Source organism: Equus quagga, chromosome 3, assembly GCF_021613505.1.
Source record: "Equus quagga isolate Etosha38 chromosome 3, UCLA_HA_Equagga_1.0, whole genome shotgun sequence".
NCBI lineage: Eukaryota > Metazoa > Chordata > Mammalia > Perissodactyla > Equidae > Equus > Equus quagga.
This window is the reverse complement of record NC_060269.1, coordinates 125,115,368-125,139,417: the sequence shown is the minus strand read 5'-3', so window position 1 is coordinate 125,139,417 and position 24,050 is coordinate 125,115,368. Positions and strand designations below refer to the sequence as shown.

The window sequence follows — 24,050 nt, the reverse complement described above, 5'->3', positions numbered from 1 at the left end:
ACCTACCCCCACTTGGTACCACGGGTAACTCTGATAGACAATCAGGGCTGGGAACCATCAGCATCTTTGAGCAATGACAATTCTGTCTGTAGAGGTTCTCAATTCTGGCTGAAAGAGAATCACCAGGGAGCTGTTAAAAATTATCAGTGCTTTTTTTTAGATTCCACATGTAAGTGAAATCATACGGTATTTGTCTTTGCTGACTTATTTCACTTAGCACAATACCCTATAGGTTAAACCATGTTGTTGAAGATGGCAGGATTTTCTTTTTCATGGCTCAGTAATATTCTGTTGTGTGTCTATATATACATACACACACACACACACACACCAGATCTTCTTTATCCATTCACCTATTGATAGAAACTTAGGTTGCTTCCATATCTTGGCTATTATAAATAACGCTGCAGTGAACATAGGGGTGCATATATCTTTTTGAATTAATGTTTTTGTCTTCTTCAGATACATACCCAGAAGTGGTACTGCTAGATTGTATGGTAGTTCTATTTTTAATTTTTTGAGGAAACTCCATACTGTTTTTATGGTATGTCAACTATACTTTAATTAAAAAACAATTACCAATGCTTGGTCTACATACAGTCCTTCCCTAGGGGAATATACAGTTTCTTGGGGAAGGATACCTTTTCAGATGGGAGGGGGCGTAGTATTTTAAGGAAAATTGTTTTATTTGAGTGAGAGATCAGTGAGATCGTCTGAGGTAAACAGTCCCTTTGATGGAAGTCGAGATTATAACAGAATTTCCTTGTGCAGTGTAACTGGCAAGCTACATGTTGAGAGTGAATTAAAATAAGAACTTTCAGGTCTATTTCTTAAAAGATTTGGTGTTAGACCTCCACACGTTACTGTCCATCAAGTCTGCCCATTGGAAAGGCCCATATGTTCCCATGAAATGATTCTGCCCAGTCCTGGATCAGGCAGAGAGACCTGGAGCAGAGGGAGACCTCTGTGAGTCTAAAAGATATGCAAGCTTTAGGTAAGTTCAGATCCGGGTCAGCGTGAGCCTCCACCCTGATGTGTATGTATGGAGAATTGGATCCAGGTTTAAACAGTGAAGTCTTGATGTCCCTATTTCACCTGCCCACACACTTTTTCTTTGCAACTATTACACTTAGGATTTGGTCTGACTTTAATTTTTTTTGCAAGAAGTGCAATTTTTATTCTCCAAAGTTTAATGTAATTTCTTTTTTGCTTCCCACCTTGTGCCCTAGTGGCAAAAAATGTATCTCAGACAGTTAGAGGTAATGCAAGTTTCTGTAGTCAATTTCGGGTTCCTCTCATCCTTTCCCCAGAGTTGCTTCTATGTTCTGGGCATTTTCGTAGAGCTTTAGTCTGGGGATTGGAGTGATGGAGTATGTGATGTTTGTCATCAGCCCAGCTTGTCCCTCCTGGTCCTGAGCTGCCCATCCACATTATGTTGCTGTCCCAGAGCTCTCCAGGGCTCTCTCTAGCTGAAATAGTTCACACTATCACAAAGACTCAGGACAATTTTAGCTGTTCTCTCAAGGGGCTGTTTGGTCATAACTTATTTTAAGACCAATGTCAGTGAATCTCATATACTAGTGCATCTCAAACTTTAATGTGCATACCAGCCACTTGGAATCATGGTAAAATGAAGGTTCTGACTCAGTAGGTCTGGATTAGGGCAGGGCCTGGGATTCTGCATTTTTTCCTTCTTCTCCCTAAAGCCCCCTGGTACATAGTTGTATATTCTAGTTGTGAGTGCCTCTGGTTGTGCTATGTGGGACGCTGCCTCAGCATGGCCTGACAAAGTGGTGCCATGTCGGCGCCCAGAATCCGAACCAGTGAAACCCTGGGCTGCAGAAGCGGAGTGCACAAACGTAACCACTCGACCCCAGTGCTGGCCCCGGATTCTGTATTTATAACAAATTGCCAGGTGATGCTGAGGCAGCTGGTCCACGGACCATAGTCTAGGGAGCAAGGTTGTAGGGGCCAGAAGGGCTCTGATTTTAATGGAGCTCTCAGCCTCTCTCTCTTCCATTTGCTTGGGGAAGTGATGTGGCAACAGGGAAAGATTTGGTTAAATGGCTGCAAGGGCACTCTCATTTGCCACCTCTTAATTTCTTTAGGGAGCATCACTGGTTAAAAGAGTGAAAGAATAGCACTTCCCTAAGATGTTCCTAAGGTGCTTTTTAATTACCCAGGTAGGCTCTGTGAGAACGATAGCCCTCTTGACCTTCCCCATGCCTTTATCACTTATCTCATTCCCATGCACCTTATTGGGAAGGAGAAAGAAAAGGGATGATACCCCCTTCCTCTTGATCCTCTCCTCTTGGTATTCATGCCCTTGTGTAATCCCCTCGCCTTGAAAGCAGACTAGACTTATTCCCTTGACTTTAAAGAATAGGATACAGAAGTCTTAGGATGTCACTTTGGAGATTAGTTTATGAAACGACTGACGTCCTTCTTGGACACGTACTCTTTCTTGGATCACTTGTGGTGGGGAATTAAAGCTGCCATTTTGTGAGCAGCCCTATGGAGAGGACCACATGATGCAGCAAGAAACTGAGGCCTTGAGTCCAAAAGCCTGTAAGAAACTGGATCCTGGGAACAACTATGTGAGTGAGCTTGAAAGTGGATCCCTCAGTCCCAGTCCAGTCTTGAGATGAATGCATCTCCAGCTGACAGCTTGAGTGCAAGCTCAAGAGAGACCTTGAGCCAGAGGCACCCAGCTAAGATGCTCCTGGATTTCTGACCCACAGAAACTGTTGTTTCAAGCTTCTCAGTTTTGGGGTGATTTGTTATGCAGCAATAGATAACTAATATATCCACCTAACTCAGATGCCAGGCATTTGGGGAACCTCATTAAAATGTCATACTGGCCTATCATGAAGATAATGCACAATTAATGTGACAAAAGGAAAGCAAAGCAAAATTCTTGGGCTAGGGTGGCTATCTGGCCTGAGGAACTCAGTGAGCGGCTTAGCATGACGCGTATATTTACACATTGGCTCTTAGACCTTTGGTCTTTTTTTTTTTTCAGCCTGGAACTCTTGGGTGTCTGAGCTTGAAACTCAGCCTAACCTTTGTAGCTATAAACTGACTCCACTGTTTTATCATCTTGCCTTGGGAAAGAAGAAAACTGTGGTGAAAACAACATTTCTCACGTTGCTGAAACCTCCAGGCTGGCAGGAGCTGATAGTTCGTTTCCTCCGCCCCTTTTCTAGTCTCAATAGCTGAGTTTCCTGACTCCCAGAAAACCACCTTTGATTACATAAAGGTATTAGGGCCTGGGGAAACACTAGTCCTTTTGTTACCAGCAATCTCGAGCTCTTAGGAAGAAACGCTGTGGGGGTGGGGGTAACCCCTGGAAAGTTGGGCGGGCTTTGTGTTCGCTCCATCGCTGGGGCTTTTATCCGACCTCAGAGAGCGGGATGCCTAGCTTTCCGAAAGTTGTGCGAAACGAAGCCCAGAGGCCCAGAAAGCCGCGTCGCGGGGGAGCAGGGCTTGGGCTCCTCCTCCCGGAGCTGCGCAGCCAGGAGCATCCCGGAGGAGGGCGACCCCCGCACGTCCCAACTTCCCGCCGCGAGCCGAGCGTGGGGTGGGGGGCGGGGTTGGCGGCGCTCCCTCCCGCTCCCCCGTCCCCTCCCCCGCGCTCTCCCCACCCACTTCCCTTTCTCCGCCGGGCAGCCCCGCGGGCGCGACCTCTGCGGGCAGTGACGAGCGGGGAGGAGCCCGCCGCTGCCGCCGCCGCCGCCGCCGCGGGGGGAGCCATGACCCGGCCCCGCCGCACCCCGAGCCCGCCCCCGGCTGCCCGCAGCCCCATGGGCCGGCGGCGGGAGTGAGCGGGAGCGGCGGGCGAGGAGCCGCCGCCCGGCCCGCGATGTCACCATTGTTCAGCTGGGTGGCCAAGGTAGGCGGCGGCGGACCGGCGCCCGTTCCGGTGGCGGGGGCCCTGGGAGCCGGCGGCCCGGGGCGCGGTTCGGGGGAGCTTTGTAACCGTCGGGCCGTGGGGGGCCGGAGCGCGGGGAGCGCCCGCGGCGGGGGGCGCCCCGCAGCCCAGGGACCGCGGCCGGGGAGCGCCGGCCCGGCCCGCGTCGTTTACCAGGTGGCTCTCATTCATTAGTCCTTCTGCCCGGTGGGGCGACGGGCGAGTGGTGTCACGCCCATTTCACAGGTGGGGAGAGTGAGGCTCGACGCCGGCACGGTGAGCCTCTCGGGACCCCCTCCCTCCCCACGCGCCGTGGGTTCACCGCTTGGCGTCTCCCCGGTGTGGGGAGCTTGGGTGTCATCCACTTTGCTACAGGTTTGTGCCTGGGATAGTGCTCCGAGGATGCCAGAAGGCTGATCTTGTTGCACTTCGAGGGGGGTCTGTCTCTTGTTTTTAACTCCTCGGTTTCAGAGGGCGGGTTTTGAGGTCTGAATTTTAAATGTAAGTTTTTTACTTTCTATTAAAGTTTTATTTTCAGAACATCGGCGCCTTCAGAATAACTGAGCGTTACAGATCCAGGCCAATTTGACTATTGCTAAAGTGAAGAGACTAGAGTAGATTTCTAGAGTTCCCATCAGCTTGAGAGCGCGGTGATAGAATGATACCCTGCCAGAGCACCAGGTGTTTGCGGGTTTTCCGTGATGCATCCCTCGTCGCCTTTAAGGCCGGCCGGTCAGAAAGGCATCCTTCACGAACCCCAGAGGCTCCCTCCCTTTGCCAGCCCCTTAGCAGGACTTACTCCTGGCGTATGGCAGGTTGAGGAATAAACTCGTATTGAGAGAATCTGTTAGCCATTCTGTGACTCTTTACAAATAATAATTAGGTGGTTGTTACATCTCTAGTTAGGATGCAGTGCTTTTAGAGTGTTGTTTTTATAAACACCTGCTTATGAGACAGTTAAGGCTTTGCCTATCATTTAAGAGAAAAGAAAATGGAGACACAGAAACCAGATAATATTAGTTGTTAGACAGGCACTGTATTGTATTCCATCTCCGATTCCTCACCAGAATCCTCACTTCCTGAAACACAGCTAGTGGTAAAATGAAATGACTTTCAAAAGAGTTTAGAGTCTTTATAAAGTGGTTTTGTACTGAAGAAAAATTGATAATGCCCAGATTTTCTGGGTTAAAGTGATAAGCTAATTGGCTTTTATAAATAATGCTAAAACTTTAAAGTGATGTTATATAGTTTGAAAAGTGACAAAGAGTGTGTTGTCTGATTATATTTTGCTTATTCTAGGTTGAGAATTTGAGTCTACTATATTTTGTACTTTTATTCTGTAAGGCTAAAGGGAGAAAAAAACAAATGGAGTTTTTTCTTCCAAAATCAGAAGTAAATCTAAAAAAAACTTATTGCCAGTACTATTTTATAGTTTTACTTACTTTACTAAAACCTATTTAATAAGATGCTTTTCACCAGAGAAGTGAGATGGACTTTTGTTTACGTTGACCTGGGGAGGTGACAATGAAAATACCAGACCACAGCCTTATTTCCAAAAAAACATCAAGGACTTCTACAAGGATTGTCAGCCTTCTCTGACTGGCAGTATTTTTGAAAAGTTCATGTAAGTGAATAGTATGTTGATAACTTGATCCAAATTCTGAATCATGTTATTTCAAAGTTGTTTAAACTGCAGAACAACAAAACTATGAAAGGTTTTGAAACAAAGTTATCAGTTGTCAGCATAATTTTTAAAAATGTAGTTATTTTCTATTTCATTTCTTCTAGGTGTGGTGCTATTATAAACTGCATCCTGAAATTGATTTTTATAGACAATGTTATTCTATGAGAGCTTTTAAGAAGTTTTTTTTTTTTTTTTTAAGATTTTATTTTTCCTTGTTCTCTCCAAAGTCCCCAGGTACATAGTTGTATATTTTTAGTTGTGGGTCCTTCTAGTTGTGGCATGTGGGACGCCGCTTCAGCATGGCTCAAGGTGCCGTGTCTGCGCCCAGGATCCGAACCAGCAAAACCCTGGGCTGCTGAAGCGGAGCGCACGAACTTAACCACTCGGCCACAGGGCTGGCCCCTGTGAGAGCTTTTAGAATATGAAGTTATTCTTTGAAAGTTCATTTCTTGGGGTTATAGATTACAAGAGTAACTTTCTATGGAACCTTTCTGGTTTTCAGTTAAGAGACAAGTCATTAACGCACTTTGAATTATAGACTAAGAAATGTTTTAAATGCAGAAACAAGAGGCACAGATAATACACGCAATGTGCATAATCCCAAAGTACATTTATATTTGATTTTAGAATGACCTGTCAAGGACACACAGATGCATACGAGCACACACCTCTCACAGACACTTGCATGTCTAATTTCTTTTCTCTTTTGACCTTTGCAGACTGCAGCTCAACACCTGATAGGGAAGGAGAAGGGGGAGTGGGCATTGCTTGATGCAGATGGATCCCTGAACACGACTTTGTTTTTGGCGATGTGTTAATATTGTACGAATATTGAATGTGTAGAGTACACAATTTCGTGATGTAAACAGGGAAGAACTTTATTTCAAAGAGATCATCTGTTTAAAAAAAGAAAAAAATTAACATTCACTTTTTAAAGATTGGGTGTGACCTGGACCATTAAGGCAGGTCTGTATTGTATTGCACACAGGGCGAGGTTTTATACAGGTGTGATTTCTTGGTTAGCCTTTCATCGGGGACACTTGAGTTTTTACATCAATAATCAGTAAAAAACTTCCTTAAGCTTTGTGGTTTTCATACTAAACCCACAGATGTCCCCAACAACTTGGCAGTTTGAGTATTTCTGTTGATTGTTTCTATGCCTCCATGTATCTGTTAGTGAAGACAGGCTGCTGGAGAACTGCCGGGTAGGTTTCTGAATTTACTTGGACTTGTACATGCCTGTAAAGATGATGGCTAAGATTATTGCTAGTCTCTCAAATTAGTAGATTTTAAATGTATCTATCAGTTTATCAGATAAAATGGAAAATGGGACCTAACTGTACCCAAATTAGCTGTGTTCTCAAGTTCAAATGAAGTTTCCTATAGTTTATGCCTTGTTTTAAGTTATTTTCCACTGCTTATGTGTTTCTTCAGCAGATGTTTATCAGGTGCCTTCTGAGTACCAGGCACTGTTATGCCCTGGAGGAGATAGTTCACTTTGCACAACAGGTTTATCCTTTAAAAAATGTGTACAGTGAAGCTTTCTAAGCCAAGTATTTAAAAATGCATTAGGGAAGGAATCCTTTTGTAAAAGGAGTAATCACTAATTAATATTTTATGTAAAACCAGGTTTTTCATATTTTGCCCTTGCTTAAAACATAGGTAGGTTTATAGCCATTATTTATTCAACAAGTCATTTAACACATGTGTTCAACACAGATATTTATTGAGCACCTACTGCATGCCAGGCGCTGTTTGAGGAGCTGGAGCTTTACTGTAAATAGGTAGACCAAGTCTCTGTTTTCATGGAGCGCAAATTCTAGGCAAGAGAGATGACAGCAAAGCGGGAAGCAAATGGATGAATGAGGTAATTTCAGATGGTAGTAAGTGCTAGGAAGAAAAGGAAATACGGTGGTTTGGTAGAGACTCACTGGGGGCTGTGGTGGCATTTTGTCTGAGTGGTAAGAGTGTGCTAAACATGTTCCAGGCAGAGGGAACAGCAGGGACCTGGAGGTGGCACCCGGTGAGTGTGTTAAAGCAGCAGGAAAAAGGCAGGTGAGACTGGAGTACAGTGAGTTGGTGCGGAGAGGTGGGCCGGGAGCTGGGGAGGGGTAACCTGGGCCAGGCTGTTAAGGGCTCTGTAGGCACAGGATGGGGTTTGGGTTTGCTTTTAAGTGCGGTGAGGAGCCATTAGAGTGCATGAAAGAGAGGAGGGACGTCAGCTGATGTCTATGTTGGGTGGAAGCAGAGAAGACCACTTAGGAGGCTGTTGTGGTTCAGGCAGGAGGTGAAAGTGGTAGCTTGGACTTCAGTAGTAAGGAAGGAACACAGTGGATATGTAATTGTTCTTTATCTTCTAAAATGATGTGGCCCAGCAGCTTTGCTCTCTTGTTTGTCTGAGATGGTCCCTAATCGCTTCTTGTATGTTGAGTACAACTGCAATTTGTCCTTTGGCTGGCTGCTCTTAACCATGGCTCTCAGGCATGATGTGTCCTGACGCTGGGCTTGTTTATTTACCTTTGAGGTTTCCTGCAGACTGGATCAGCCCACTTTGGGTGCCGCTGACCAGTTGGACTTGCTCTTCTGTTTCCCAGCACACAGCAGCCTTCCTATATGGTGTGACCCTGGCTGTAGCTAGTATTCAGGCAGCAGTCCTGATGTCTTGCTTAAAGTCGGTCTGATGTTGGTTTGTCCCTGAGGTGTGTCCTAGGTTAATGTGATGCATTATTTAAAAATATGTATAAAATTTTTTTCTGTAGACTTATATTACTTTTAATTAGTGGATGGTTGAGTTTAATAAGGAGGGAAGAACTTTTCATGGTCAAACCATTCCTTGAATTTGAAAAATTTGCTGCCTCTGCTAAGCCAAGCTGGTGTAGCCCAGACTATAGTTTCAGCAGAGCCCCGGTTGGGCATTTTTGTCTGGTCGTGGCAGCAGCCTCACTTTGGGTTGTGGGAGCTCTGGTTGCTTAAAGTGACAATAATTTGGGCACAGGTTGGTTTCACTAAGAGAGAATGGAGAAAAGCAGGGATGGAAACCCCACCTCATCCACAACAGAACTCTGAGCCGGAGCAGGTCTCATGATGAGACAAAAGCAAATTACAGTTTGTTCCACTACACAGATTCCCTAAACCCTTCTTAGCCTGTATGTGCCTCTGCCCTGGTTTTCCATTTCTGACTATGTAAACCCTTCTCATCCTTCACCCCTTCCCTGAAGCGTCTCTGATGACTCACTCATTCATTCCTTCATTCATTTGTTCAATGATAAACAGGATAGAAAATAACCCCTGAGGCGTTTCCTGTGGCAGGGGAGGATCGACCGCTAGCCAGCTGGGCTGTGCCATGGTAGAGCAGGGAAGGGCACAATGTGCCAGGTGGTCAGAGTAGCATGTGCGAAGGCCTGGCGGCACGTTGGAGAAACCTCCATCACGGGCTTGTATTCAGGCTGACAGGAGAATCTGCTGTAGGGGATAGTGGAGGGTGAGACTGGACAGATGAGCTGGGGCCAGGATGCATGGCATACAGAGCCCTTCAGAGGAGCTAGCATTTTATTCTGGGGCACTGGTAACCCCTGGGGAACCAAAGCTGATCTTTTCCTGAACTGTTGTAGCCGCATGGTCCATTCTGTGTCATGTCTTGTGTTGCAGGTGTTTGAATATTTTATCTCCTCTGTTAGCCTGTAAACTCTATGAAAATGGGGATGGTGTTGTCATATATACCAGTGCGTACAAATCACGTGGGCATCTTGTTAAAATGTAGTTCTGCTTTAGTGGGTCTGGAATGGAACCCAAGATTCTGTATTTCCAGCAAGAATCCCAGGTGATGATGCTGATGCTGCTGGTCTGGGGACCACACTTTGATTAGTAAGTTTCTCAATGTAGGTATTTTCTGTTACACCTTACCATTAGACATAGGACTTGCTCATATTTTGGGGAACAAATACCATGATTGCAGATTTGTCACTTGTATCCTTTGGGAAGATAATAGTGGGAAGAGTGTCCCATGAAATAAAACTTAAAAAAAACAGCAATAACCTTGAAATTGAGTGTCCGGGGAACGGAAGTGGAAGGAAGACTTGGCACTGCATATTCTTGCACCTTTTAAAAAATTTGAGCTTTTTGCGTATTAACTACTCAGTTTATTGAATTTAAAAAGTACTTTGGCCTTTCCTATTTTTGTGTGTATTTAACTTTGCACCCAAAACCATTAGCATATTAAAATAGACTAGCAAGCAGATTATTATTGAAAAATAGACTCAAATTGCCCCTCTTCCATTTCCTTTTTTTCTTTTGGAGACTTAGAGCAGTTTTAGGTTCACAGCAAAATTGAAGGGAAGGTACAGAGATTTCCCGTGTGCTCCCTGTTCCCACACATGCATAGCCTCCCCCATTATCAATGTCCCCAACCAGAGCGGTACATTTGTTACAGCTAATGAAACTACACTGACACAGCACCCTCACCTGAAGTCCATAGCTTACGTTGCTCTTCACTCTTGGTGGTGTACATTCTGTGGCTTTGGACAAATGTATAATGGCATGTATCCACCACTAATTATCATACGGAGGAGTTTCACTGCCCTAAAAATCTCTGTGCTCATTCATCCTTTTCTCCTCCTAACTCCTGGCAACCACTGATCTTTGTAATCTTGCCTTTTCCAGGATGTCATATAGTTGAATCATAAAGTATATATCCTTTTCTGATTGGCTTCTTTCACTTAGTAATGTGCATTTAAATTTCTTTTGTGTCTTTTCATGACTCAACAACTAATTTCTTTTTAGAGCTGAATAATATACCATCATCTGGATATACCACATTTTATGTATCACCTACTGAAGGACATCTTAGTTGCTTCCAAGTTTTGGCAATTATGAAGAAAGTTGCTATAAACATCTGTGTGCGGTTTTTTGTGTGGACATAAGTTTTTGGTTTCTTTGGCTAAATAGCAAGGAGCATGGTTGCTGGATTGTATAGTAAGAGTACGTCTAGTTTTGTAAGAAGCGCTTAAAAGTCTTCGAAATTGGCTGTACCGTTTGCATCCCCACCAGCAGGAATGAGAGTTCCTGATGCTCCACATCTTTGCCACTGTTTGGTGTTGTCAGTGTTCCAGATTGTGACCATTCTAATAAGTGTGTAATGGTATTTCATTGTTGCTTTAAGTTGCGTTTTCCTAATGACTTGATGGGGAACGTATCCTCCTTTCTTTTGATTGTTAACTTTTAAGGAGTAGAAGTAATAAATCAGTTCTTCTGAATTTTGTTTCATAATACGTGGTAGTATTCAGGAACATCTCTAAAAGAGAAAAACAACATCGTATGGTTATCTTTGTGAATCTAAATTTATCCCTAACTTTTTCATTGTTTCTGATTATCTCAGATTTTGCTGTTGGAATAGTGATGAATCAGCAGTCTACACTAATGTGTTAGATTTATAAAAAAGATGTAATAGAAGAATTTCCTTAGTTTTCATGCACTTTGGTACTTTTTCTGTGAATTACTTTTATATCTGTCATGCTGTAATGGGATTAGACTTGCAGGCTTTGTTCGCTTTTGGTTGAGCTTGCCTAAGGTAGCTTTGCTGAGCCTGTTTTCTCACCTATTAAATTAACTTAGTAATATATTCTGTATTTATTTGTCTATAGATCTATTTTAAGTTGAATAATGTCAAAATCTGCTTAGGAAATTGTGAAGATCATCTGCAAATGTAAACCATTTAAACCAGGTTTGAGGTGGCAGTTTAAGGCTGTGGTTTGTGCGTTTGTGGTGGAAGGCGCTGTGGATCCAGAGAAGGGTAGGGCGTGGCCCAGCCCTCGACCGCCTGCAGTCTCCTTGGAGAGGGGTGCCTGTGAAGGTAATTTAGTGCAGTAATACAGATGTATGCCAGGGAGGCACTCAGCTGGGGATCCAAGGAGACGTTTTAGAGGAAGTGAGGTCTGAGCCCAGTGTTGAAAGTTGTAGGTCATTGACGTGGCGGCTTCTGACAGAGAAGTTAGAAGTTTCCTACCATGTTTCGGAATTATTCAGGGTTACTTTCCAACCCTGTTTGCCTTGTTTTTGAGACTAGTGATTTTAGCCTTGGGGAAGGCATACCACGTTAAGTAAATTACCCAGACACAGGGACACTGAGGATTAAGAGCGAGCCTTTGCTTCCATCCCAGCTTACCTTAGGGCTTGCACACGCTTATCAGTAATTGGGGCCAGTGTGGTGCTCATTCTGGTGTAACCAGATTGTAATCTTTAATGTAATTCCATTGGTTCTTTTCTACATGAGGAAACTGAGACCCAGAGCAATAAAGTAACTTAATTTGAACAAGCTCCCACAGCTAGTTTGTGGCAGAACTTAAACCCAAAGCCTTGGACCCCAGGGTTTTGCGTACCTTGTTTGGGTTCCCCTGCTGATTTGTTTGTGCTTTGTCTCTAAAGAATTTTACTAAAATCAAAGCATGCACGCCTATCAAACAATATATTAGATTTCAGAATACTTGTATTCGTGTATTTCAGAGTAGGTCTATGTGCCTGCAAAGAAACGGGCAACGAATGGAGGCACGACGTCGAGCAGTTTTGGGGGTGGAGATCCTCTGACGTGTGAAGGTGTCATAAACGCTGGAGAGCCTGGGAGGCCTGAGCAGTTGTGTGTACTGTGTGCAGGGAGAAACTAGGGCCTGAGTATTTGGAGAGAGTGGAAGTTGCCAAAATCAGGGTGGTGACACAGCTCCCTGGTATTGGGCTTCATTGACCTGCTGATTCACTTAATGCTCCCATTTCCAGGAGATGGGGTTGGTGTGTATAATGTATCTCTGCTCCTCTAAAAAGGGAGGTGGTTTGCTCAGAGAAACATCACTTGCGAAGCAGATTTAACAGGAGGGAAAATTACATTATCATTAATACCACCATGGAAAGGAAGAGATGATTTTTGTTTTTTTGAGCACTTAATGTGTGCCGGGCGTTGTGTTGGGAGTAGTCAACTTCCATAATTTATTTAATTATTGAGATAATTGTGGAGGTAGTGGTATTATTCCCTTCCATTTTTTTTTTTTGGAAAGGAGCATGAAGAAACTGAAGTTCAGAGTGGTGAGGTAACTTGTCATAGCTATTAAGATAAAAGCTTGAATTGTCCGGCTCTAAATTCATGTTCTATCTGTTGTATCTTTGCTATCTCTCTGATAAAGGGTCTACAACACATGTTCAGGATTTGAAACAAGGGTGGTTAGAACTTAAAAAACTTGTCCCACCAAGAAATTGAATTTTTTTTCTCCCTTAGGTGAGAGGTATAAAATGTGTAACTTAGCTGCTTTTAAAAATAGGTGTATGAAGGGCTGGCCCAGTGACATAGTGGTTAGGTTCGTGCACTCTGCTTCAGTGGCCTGGCGTTTGCATGTTCGGATCCCAGGAGGGGACCTAGCACCACTCGTCAAGCCACACCGTGGCCGCATCTCACATAAAGTAGAGGAAGATTGGCACAGATGTTAGTGACAATCTTCCTCAAGCAAAAAAGAGGAATATTGGCAAGAGATGTTAGCTCAGGGCCAATCTTCCTCACACACACACAAATAGGTGTATGAGATTGAAGCGAAGTGGAACTAATATTTTTTAAATGCCTGGATTTCATGGTGTTCTCAGGGAGGGAAGAAAACAGGAAATACACTGGTAGGAAGATTGAAGATAGGTCAAGACTGGGGGGAGGTTAGGGGCAATTAAATGATAGAGTGAAAGAGGTCAGTTTTCAGTTTTCTTGTTCACTTGAGTTGTGAGCTTTCGAGAGTTATCACTTGTCTGATATTCTTTTCAAAGCACCATGGAGCCGTGTTTCATAGTTATTCAGCTTCTCTGGCAAGTTCTCTTTGTGTTAAGAGTCTATTTTGAATAGGCTCTCCAGAGAATCCTACCATAGTGGACATTTTCTCCGGCCTGTGACAGTACACAGACAGGAAGTTAAAGGCTTGAATTGGACGCCCTGGTTTGCCCTGCGTTTGCTGTTGACCTTGGCTGGATGCCTTGGGAGTGATGATCATCGCCCTGCTGCGGGTCGTCCTGTTTGGGCGTCAAATGAGATGATGTAAGTGAGCGTAAACTGTCGAGTACTCTTTAAGATGAGCTTGTCGAGGCAATGGGGTAGATGTAACCATTTATTTCCATTAAGTTTCCTGTCCTCTACTTCAAGTTTTACTTCCCTGGGCCTCATTCCCTGATCCATTAAATGAGGGCACTGTGTTGAATGATCACTGTGATTGTTCTCAATTTGGAATCTGTGTCTTTCTTACTGCAAGTCAGGCCAATCATCTTAGATCATACACCTCCAGTAAGGAAGAGAGGGCCCCTGGAGCCATTGATCTGGATTGCCTCTCCATCTGTCACCTGTAGAGGTATGACCTTAGACAAGTCACGTCTCTCTAAGCATGAATGTGTTCATCCACAAAATGACAACAATAGCCATCTTCCAAGCTGTTGAGGATTTATCCACATGACGTGTTTAGAACAATGCTTGGCTCAGATTAGGCACTTAATAAGGGTGAGCCATCACCATCGTCATCATTGAATTTAGGGGTGGAGAAGACCTCTGCAGTTGCTTTTTTCTGTTCCCTCTTTTTAAAGATGAAAAACTTGAGTCCTCCGGAGGGGAGGTGGCTTTCTCAGAGCTCTTTGTATCACCCAGTACTCACCCCGATATTTAGATTCTTTCTGTTGTTTTATCACATTCTGCATGAATTAAACATAAGCCGTGGCTCTGTAGGACAGAACAGGAGCAAAATGCTTCCATCAGGCCACAAGTAATTTGATCAGATAAGGGGAAAATGGGGCAGAGAGAGTTACAAAAGCCTCTGCCACCAGCAGCCTGTGTGACCTTGCCGAGGGTCACATCTCTGCCTTGATTTCCCCTTCCCTAAGATAGAAATAGGGCAGGGCTGCTCAACCGTCTCTAAGGTCCTTTTCCTCTCTCAGAATACCGGGAAGAATTTCTTCCCTGCTCAGCCTGTTGAAGTCCAGGAAATGGTGTGCCAGCCAAAGATGTAGGTTCTCCAACTTTGGAAAACTTTAAAAATAGGAAGGAAGTTTATTTGTTTAGCAGAGTTCATAATTGTAGGCTCGCTGAAAGCAGAGAATCAGGCAACTGGTATTTTGCGGAAGTTCTTTTTACAGGGTGGACCCAAAGGAAATCAGTCATAAGGTGAAAATAAACTGTCAGGTCTCTGAGACAGTATTTGCCTAGACTCATTTACACAGTTCTATTTTGATGGTCTCAGTTGTCTAGGCTTTTCGTTTTTTAATACATGTAAGTTTCCAAACTTAAAATATTAGAGATTTAATTGTAAAATTTGACTTCAGAAACACAAACCAAAAGCCTGCTTATAAGTAATGAATTTGTGGCCTCTTGCACATTGATTATTAATAAATGTATAATGGGCATGAAGTATTGTTAATACTTTGTGGTCAAAACCTTATATTTCCAGAAACAGCCATATTACTGAGTTTCTAGGTGAATAGAAGGGATTCTCTTCCCATATTTGAAAATATATAAAGGTAATACATACAAATTTATATGACGTTGGCATTTCAGTAAAGGCAGCCCTTTGAGCCTGTACCACCCACTTTTAGTGTAGCTGAAGGAACATCCCAGTTTGGTTTCCTGAATTCTGTGGTGTTTAAACTAGCTGAGGTTGTGATCTCTGGATTTCCCCCCCCAGGTAAGGAGCTCAGCGTGCTAGAACACCAGAGCACACAATTCTGTGTTAACTGTTTCGCGGTTACCACACCATTTAGGGGAGTCCTGTGGTATTTCCAGGCATTGTTGGCTGAGGAATCCAGCTTCTCCAAGCGCAGTGTCAATCACAACATATTAGTTGTACACCTTCTCTGTGCCAGACATGTGGGACACAGATGCCAGAATGAGAAAGACATGATTCCCGCCCTCATGGAGGGGAAGGCAGGCGTGTGTGAGGGTGCCTACGTGGTAGTCCTGCAGTAAAGCAGGCTGGGGGAGCTCCAAGACCTTTGGGTACACAGAGGTGACAGTTTTCCAAGTGCAGTAAGTCCCACTTGACGTCTCACTGTTGATTTAATCAGGGATAGTCAGGGCCGATTGTACACTGTTAACTTAAATGTCATCCTTCTCAAAAACATTGTTTTCAGTTCGGGAGTCAGAGATGTGGTTTTTATGTGGGTGTTAAGAGAGGTCAGTAGTGTCCTGGAGCTCTTCTCTCTGCAGGTTTGGGGGCTCTTTGGATCTAATAGGTTTTTGCTTTAATCCTGATTGAATAAACAGGCAGTGGGGCCTACCTGGCTCCTCTTTGGTGGGGAGAAGGTAACTGCTCTCCAGCCCTTCACACAGACCCCAGGATGGGCACCAAAGCCCTTCGTAGCCACATGGCACTAGCCATTAAACTTGAAAGTGCAAACCTAGTAGGTCTGGTGAGTCTAAGAGAAATCCCCCCAAGTCCCTGGAAATGTGGGCACTGCCTGCTCTTCTTGTTTTTTAAAAAACTTGAGGGCTTGGAGGTTTAGTCTAATGAGGAAATTTCATCCCAATTAAAAGCAAATCATGGGGACCTAGTGTGGTCTCTGAGTGAGGAGGTCTGGCTCTGACCAGCGCGGCTCTGTGACCAGATGCCGTCAGTCCAGCCCTCTGAGGCCTTGTTTCCTGATAAAATGAATAGGTTGAATTGAGTGGTTTGAGGGTCCCATCTAGGGGGTGAGAAAGAACGTTTGGATGGAAGCAGCTGCATGAGCAAAGGCATCATGGTGGAAATGCAGATGAGCAGAAGCCCAGATATGTTTGAGTGACGCCTTCCCGGGTTGGCGAATGGGGAACTGGGCCCCAGCGTGGAGGGCTTGCAAGGTTGGCCCTGGGGTGTTGGTGTTTAGGTAGCTTGGAGAGGAACTCTAGTAGGTTTGTGAGTGGGAGGCTGACGCCACCAGATCATATCAGGCTGTCGTTGGAGAGTAGGATGGGTGAATATACATACTGGGAGAAGCCAGAGGTAGGGCCTCAGGCCATGGCTGGGGTGGGTGTGGATGGGAGGGGTGGGGGTGGGGGGTCCTTACCGTGGTCTGGCGGAGTTAAGTGCAGGCCTAGACCAGCACTTGAGGTTTTGGGTTCTTAGAGTGTGCACTCTGATGGCAGATGGATAGATGGAGAAAGAAGGGAGAAGAATAGAGGCCACTTTCCAGCTTTCGAAACTAGTTACCTGGAAGGCATTTGGGAAACAAGTAAGGAGAGAGACCTGTTTTAGGGCAAAGAGAATGAGCTTGATTTGACTTTTAGGGTCAAGGTGCCTGAAGTCTGGGTGATTTCTCAAAGAGTTGTTTGGAAATTTGAGTCAAGTTTGGGAAAGAATTCAGAGCTAAAGATGTAGATTAGGAAATTATCTTTGCTGGCTCTGGGGGAGTGGATGAGTTCCCTGGAAAGAAACAGAGTAGAGAGAAAAGCAGAATACTTATAACGAGTCTTCCTCAAGATGTCTGTGAAATGGAAGTACGTTTTACTAAATAGATTCTGAAGGAGGTAATTGCGTTAGTAAGATTTCCTTATACCATTCCTCCCCTTAGGGCTTAACTTTATTTTTTTCCACTTGTAAATCAAGATGAAATCTCACTTTTGAAAATGTCATTAGGATTCAGGGACTACAGTTCTCACTTGGTAGGTGGAATTCTTGTTCCTTGATTGTGGAATCAGTGGAGGGTAGATCAGAGTTGAGTTTCAGCGAGTTGCTGAAGCTTCTCGACACACATTAGCCATTCCCTTGGCATGGGAAAACAGCACTTTGAATACATTCCCAGCGGCAGCTCTTGGCAGCTGTAGCCAGTCTTTATCTCGTCAGCCTTGGTTTCAGTGTTGGTTCTCTAGGAATGTTCCTGATTGTAGAATATGTGGTCTTGTGAAGATGAAGTCAGCACTTTTCCCTCCCCCTATACCACACAACACCACACCACACACACACACACACGCACACGCACACGAGTGTCCTGATTGGATAGAGAGGGAACCACGTTTTGAAACTCCTGCCTAATGGGAACTCTTGGTCAGGAAGCCCTTGACGGTAGAGGCAGATTCTCGGTGCCTGTCTTTAAATAAAACCCAGGCCCCTGGAAATTGAAAGTCTGACTTTGAGCTGCGTGGACAAGCTCCCTCCGTCCAGTGCTCAAACCTTCTCAAGGGATGCTCAGCATTCCTCAAGAAGTCCATACCATTCTATGTAGCTTTAATTGAAAGAAAGATTTTTATATTCTAAGCAGAAATCTTTCTCAGTTTGTGTCCCACCTTCTTTCCTTCCCGTTTGTGAGAAAGAGTGCTAATGCCTCTTGCCTGCAACAGACTTGCACGGGCAGTGACAGTGTTTTCTGTGTTCACTTTCCCAAGCTGAACGCCCTTAACTCCTTCCTCCAGTCTCCATCCTTGGATTTGCAGACACCATGCCACCTTGTTGCTACTGCTTTTCAAGTCTCCTGTAACTGAAAATGAAACTTCCTCTGTGGCTGGATCAGCAGGAAGGACAGTGAGGCTGTGACCCCTCTCTTAGTGTAAGGGTGACATTTCTCCTAATGCCATAGGCTTTTTGTTCCTTTTCATTCTTTTGGTATCCAGGCCATTCTGCTGGCTTATCCGGGGCTTACAGTCAACTAAAATCCCTAAATCTTTTTCACATGAACTTCTGGCAAGCTGGGTCTACCCCATGGGTACTTACCCAGCTGAGGTGTTTTCTTTTTTTGTTTTTTGTAGCTTACATATAATACTTTACATATATCACCATGTTCCTGATATTGGGATTTCCTTTTTTGTATTTTCATTCTATTAATTTATTTTTACAGAATGGTAGAATTATGGCACTGGAAGTGATTTTGAGAGTACTGCAGTGGATTCCCTTCAGTGCGACACATGAGTAAGCGGCCTTGGGGAAGCTGGCCGTCGAGGGCTGTTTGGGTGCTAGGACAAGATGAGATTTTCTTTCTCACACGCTCGGAGCGTAGGCAGGTCAGGGAGGAAGAGAAACGTTAGCCGAGGGCTGGGCACTGGTTATGAATTCACACTTGGACAGCTTCATTGTATGTGCAGCCTTATACTGTTTTATTTTTGTCTTGTGTATTTTTTTTTGATTGATTTCCTTCATCTCTAAAAACAGGAAGAAAGTGTTTGCCACTTAATTCTGCTTTTGAGGTATCACGTACTAGGAAAGAATCTGAGTTTTATAAACATTTATTGAAGTTATCTAACATTTATAACTTGTGAGAAAGTCATGGAGCAGCAAACAGGGTTGTTACTGTTACACTTGCTATTACATAAAGTATAAAATATGTCAAGTGGAAAATAGATTAGACCATTTCTAACTAGTATTCTTAGCTGGCCAAAGTTCTGATTTGCCTGTTGATTAAGATTAAAGAGAAGGAATGGCTACTTGGTGAGAATAGTTTATCTCAAGAAAAAGACTGAAATGATATGAGAGGAAAGACCTGTTTCTACTACTGATCTGAATGAAGTTCAGGATTCTTGAACATATGTGATGGGTTTTATTCAAGAATGCAGTTAATGCTGTAAAAGCTAGTGTAGTGTATTTAAAAACTAAATGATTGATTGATTGATGCATACCAGAAGCCATTCTGCTGATTGAGCCTGGAAATCATATATTAGTAAGTTTCAATTTCCAACCTTCACGTGGAAATTACCATGGATGTCGCAGATGCTGGTGACTGGGCTGCTCTCTATGTTTCTTCAGGTTGCGTACTTCACAAAGGCGCCCACCCAGCAGCTTGAGCAGGGGCTGAGATCCGCCCACATGTGGCTAGTCTGCCACCCATGGGTTTTTGTCTGCCAGGTGGGGGAGAACAGGGATTGGGCTTTTAATAATTTGAGCAAAAGCACTGTATATGAGAGGGGTAGCCCTATGCTAGGAATTATTTTATGTTTTTAAAAAAATGAATATTGGCGTTGTCAGTGTGATTCCATACTGTGTCCACAGATGTGATAATTTGAATTACATTCATTTTACTACGATTCCTAGGAAGTAGCGAGTCTTTATCTGATTAACAGGGGTATCCAAACTCAAGTTTGAGCTGTCAGCTTCATAAAACAGACCAGTTCATACTATTACCACAGTTTTGATTTGAGCTACACATTTTTGTCTCAAGTAATTACCTATGCATGTAATAGGACAGTCTTTTGAATATTGCTTTTAGACTGTCATCTAAAGTTTTTGCTTTCTGTAGATATTGAAGTTGTTCAGATTGCGTTTCATAACTTAAAGGCTTTTGTGTGTTACACAGTAAAGCATTTGGGGGCACTTAGAAATGTATGCCATTTCACTGCTACACTGAGATAATTTATCATATTTACAATGAAGATTTTTTTCCTCTCTCCAAATAATTTTGCCTCTTGAAGACTTTACCTAAAAACAGTAGACAGTAACCTCTAAAATGTCTTAAAGTTTAAGAAAAATGTGCTCTCTTAAAAATTTAAGGATAACTTTTTTAAGATTACAAAAGCAATATCTGTAACTATAGAGAAATAACATACTGATAAGTGAAAATAACAAACTGCCATATTTCTGCTACCCGGAGAGAGGTAGCTCCTTCCAGATGTTTTTTATTGATGAACATTGTTTTAAATTGCATCTCTTGCTGAAAATAAGAAGAAATAACAGCTCTTCACACATACTTACAAGTGGTTTCTTGGAGCCTCAAGAGAGTTAATGTATTCCACTTTTGTTGTAATCTGTCAGAAGTTTTGGCCAGAAGGCCAAGTGCCACTGGGTGGATGGGGGAGGGGAATTGTTTTCTGAGCTGTAGCCTCCCCTATCTGCACCATTTCCACTTTTCGTTCAGGAATGAAATGTTCTTGAACAGAGAGAAAACTTACACGAGTAAATATTGAATTGTAACTTGTGTTCGGGTTTCTGGATTTTTTTTGTCTTGGTGGATGGTTCTGCCATCTAACCTCTCACCTTTCACATTCAGTCCGTTACCAGTTCTTGCTCATTGTACTTTCTGAATAGTTCTTTACTTGATCCTCTTCTCTCTCCGTTTGTATTGCCGCTGCCCTGGTTGAGGTCATCATTTCTTCCTCGTCAGTTGCTCATTCGGTCTTTCGTCATTCATTTATTCCATCTGAGTTGAGGAACAGTGCTAGCTAAGCACAGCGGTGACTAAGCCCCTGCCTCCAGGACCCGTCCTCTTTTGGGGATGAAGGCAGGTAACTCAGCCATTTCCTCTTCAGCATCCTCCTGCCTGTCATTCTTCTTCGGGTGTTTTTCCATCAAGCGCAAGTTCTCCACGGCAACCGTGTGATCTGTTGATGGTGTAAACTGGCCCAGCCTCACCTGTCCAGTCTCAGGGTGTGCCGGTGGCCTGGGGCAGGCTGTGTGCAGGGCCTGGAGAGCTCCTTCCTCACCTCTCCTGACCAGCCTCTACTTGAGCCTTGAAGTCTCAGCCGGGGCTCCTCGCCTTCAGCAGTGTTCTCTGACCCCTCGCCTCCTGTCCTGCCCGCCCCCAGAAGGAGGTGCCTCTCCCCCGTTCACCTGTTGAGCTGAGGCCCTTTAGCTCCCATGGCCTCCATCACCTCGTTTTCTAAAGAGAGTGTGTTTCTGGCCCCACTCAAGACGGTGCCACGTTCATCTACAGCTCCGGTGCCCAGCACTGATGCGGAAGTCTCCGTTCTGTACAATGGAAATGACGCGTTTTTCTCAGAGGGTTGTTGAGAACGCAGTGAGATTATCTGTGTGAAGCGTGGCTTCTGGCACCTAGCTGGCTTCCATGAGTGGTGGTAATGCCTGAGATACTCTCTTAACTTAAATGACTCAGCTCAAGTGAAGGTGTCAGCAGTTTAGCTTTTCCCCTCGACGGTGTGCATATGATGATATAAAACACTGGTCACACTTTTCTCTGCCTGATCCTAGGTAAGCTTAGGAAATAAAGCCATTTTATTCTTTGTTTCTTTTGTTTTGACTGGCACAGTTTACCTACAGGAATTTGGTGAATTTTCAAGTAAATATATTTAAATTGAGGCAAATTCGTATTACATTATCTACACTTTAAGGTGGAGAAGCTGAAAACTGCCATTTATTTGCTCCTCACATTAAAGTGTGTGTGTTTAGTAAACACTGCCGCAGACCTGCAGGGGCAGACCTGCGTGGAGTACTGAATCAAACAGTACTCCACCCCCAGCCCAAGGTATGGTATGGGAGACAGACGCCATGCTTGTGACCTGTGTTGCAACAGTGTAGGAACCCAGGGGGGCCAGCCCTGTGGGGCCGTGGGGCAGAGGAGATGCTCGAACTGGATCTGGAAGAATCAGCAGATGCTAGTGGAGAGTCGATGAAAGAATATTCTAGTGTAAAGGCTCCCCTACTTGCCTTCAGTTATCAAATGTGAGCTGCAACCCAAATAATAGTGTCTTGAAATGAGGTTTTAAAGGTATTTATTTTTTCATATTTTTCCTGTTCTCCCATTGGCAGGAATAATAAGTTGATAGTTGAAAATAATTTTCCATCTGTCTGTATATTAGACTAAATTGTCACATTCGAGGACTAGCTAGGAAATAAATCACATCAGACTTACGTTGAGTATTTGTAACATTTGAAAAGAGTTGTATTGGTTTTATATTGATGAAGAATTTACATTATGTAGAAATTAATTCCATAACTCTTAACTAATGGACACTTGAGTTCTACCCAATTAGAGTTTGCTTTCCTTATTGACTGCATCATGCCATTTTAATTTCTCTTTGTAGACTTTGATGACTATAGCTTTTGGCACAGCTTTCCCATTTTCAGTTGGATTTATGTTTGCAGTGGAATGGTAGGATGGCTTTGTTTCATTATTTGTATTTACAACATCTACACATCGTGGTCCCAGGAGAGATGACGTGGTGGTGATGGTGATCATATCTTTGAGTTAGTTGTAGCTGGTCCCACCCCTACCCCCACCCCCTGGGCTTCCTTTAGTCCAAGGATCCTTAACCTAAGATCTGAGGATGGAATTCCGGGGGTTCCATAAACTTGGATGGGGAAAAAATTATATCTTTATTTTTAGTAACCTCTAACTGAAATTTAACATCTCCTTCAATTATGTATGTAGTCATCAAACCCAGTAGCGTTAGCAGCTCCTCTGATGGTAATAACATCAATAGAATCAGTAGTGTTAGCAACTCCTGTGATGGTAACATAAATAAAATCAGTTATTTTCATATTGCATTACAGTTCACACATTTCTCAAAAATACTGTATATGCTCATTGTTACTTTGCATTACAGTAGTAATTTGGCGTGCCACTAGGTCTTGTTAAGTATGGTAATAAGCACGTAAATCCTATATCGTAATTATTTGGATAATTCCCTTTTGGTAAAATTAAGTTCTTTTGTATTGCCTTGTGCTCTATTTTATGCATTTGAAAACCTAATTCTGAGAAGGGTCCCCTAGGGGTCTGTCAGAGGGTCTGTGGCACAAAAAGACTGGGAACCTCTCCACTGGTCCCCGGGGTCCATCTGAGAGAGAGCATGCCAGCATTTGCCTAGAGAGGACTGGGAGGAATGTGGGGTATGTAATTAAAAGCTGAGTTACGCATTTCACCTAAGACGCCTGGGATACCATACCATATGGTCGGGCCTGTTGTCCCAACCCAGTGCAGCACACAGCTTAACATAACCTCAGTAGCTCTTGTGGTCTATGCTCACCACAAAGAAGAAAGGGTTAAACTGCATTCTCTATAGCCTTTGAAAAAAATACATGAGATGATTCCCAACCAAAAATGGTTAAAATAGCTTAGGCGCTTAAAAGGGTCAGCCTTCAGCTGTCTAGAAAAATCTTATAATCCAAAAGGACTTAATCCTACTGTTTCTGGTTCACTGTTTTTACGCATTTGTTCCTTCTGCAAATATTTGTTGCATGCATGCTATGCGCGGGCATTGTGCTGAAGATATTACAGCTTTATTATGGTTTTCTCTTCTGAGGTCTACTTGAGATTTTTTTTTTTTTGAAGATTGGCACCTGAGCTAACATCTGTCACTAATCTGTTTTTTTTTTTTTTTTCCTCTTCTTCTTCTCCCCAAAGCCCCCCAGTACATAGTTGTATATTCTAGTTGTGAGTGCCTCTGGTTGTGCTGTGTGGGACACTGCTTCAGCGTGGCCTGGTTAGCGATGCTAGGTCTGTGCCCAGGATCCAAACCGGCAAAACCCTGGGCCGCTGAAGCGGAGCGTGTGAACCTAACCACTCGGCCACAGGGCAGTCCCTACTTGAGATGTGTCTTTCTCATGACTTAAAAACCTTGAAGTGACTAGATTTTCATTTTCAATTGCAATCATTTATACATTGAGCAAATTTATCGAGTACATGCTGTGCACCAGGCACTGTCCTGGGTACTTTGGGCTACCTCGGTGAGCAAAATAGACAGTAATTCTGCCCTCTTCGAGCTGACATCAAGCATTTAGGCATTTTATGCCGCGAAGTTTGTAGCACTGTCCTGAGTCTGCCACAAAA

At 43.8% G+C, this 24,050-nt stretch overlaps 1 protein-coding gene across 1 annotated transcript in view; it reads left to right on the top strand.

Moving 5' to 3' along the window:
- The first annotated feature begins 3,427 nt into the window (after positions 1–3,427).
- Positions 3,428–24,050, top strand: part of TBC1D1 (TBC1 domain family member 1) — a 143,756-nt gene continuing 123,133 nt past the window's right edge. Inside the window, exon 1 of the mRNA XM_046656332.1 lies at positions 3,428–3,892. Coding sequence (XP_046512288.1) covers positions 3,863–3,892 — 30 coding nt within the window. The 5' untranslated portion in view covers positions 3,428–3,862. The remainder of the gene's footprint in view (positions 3,893–24,050) is intronic.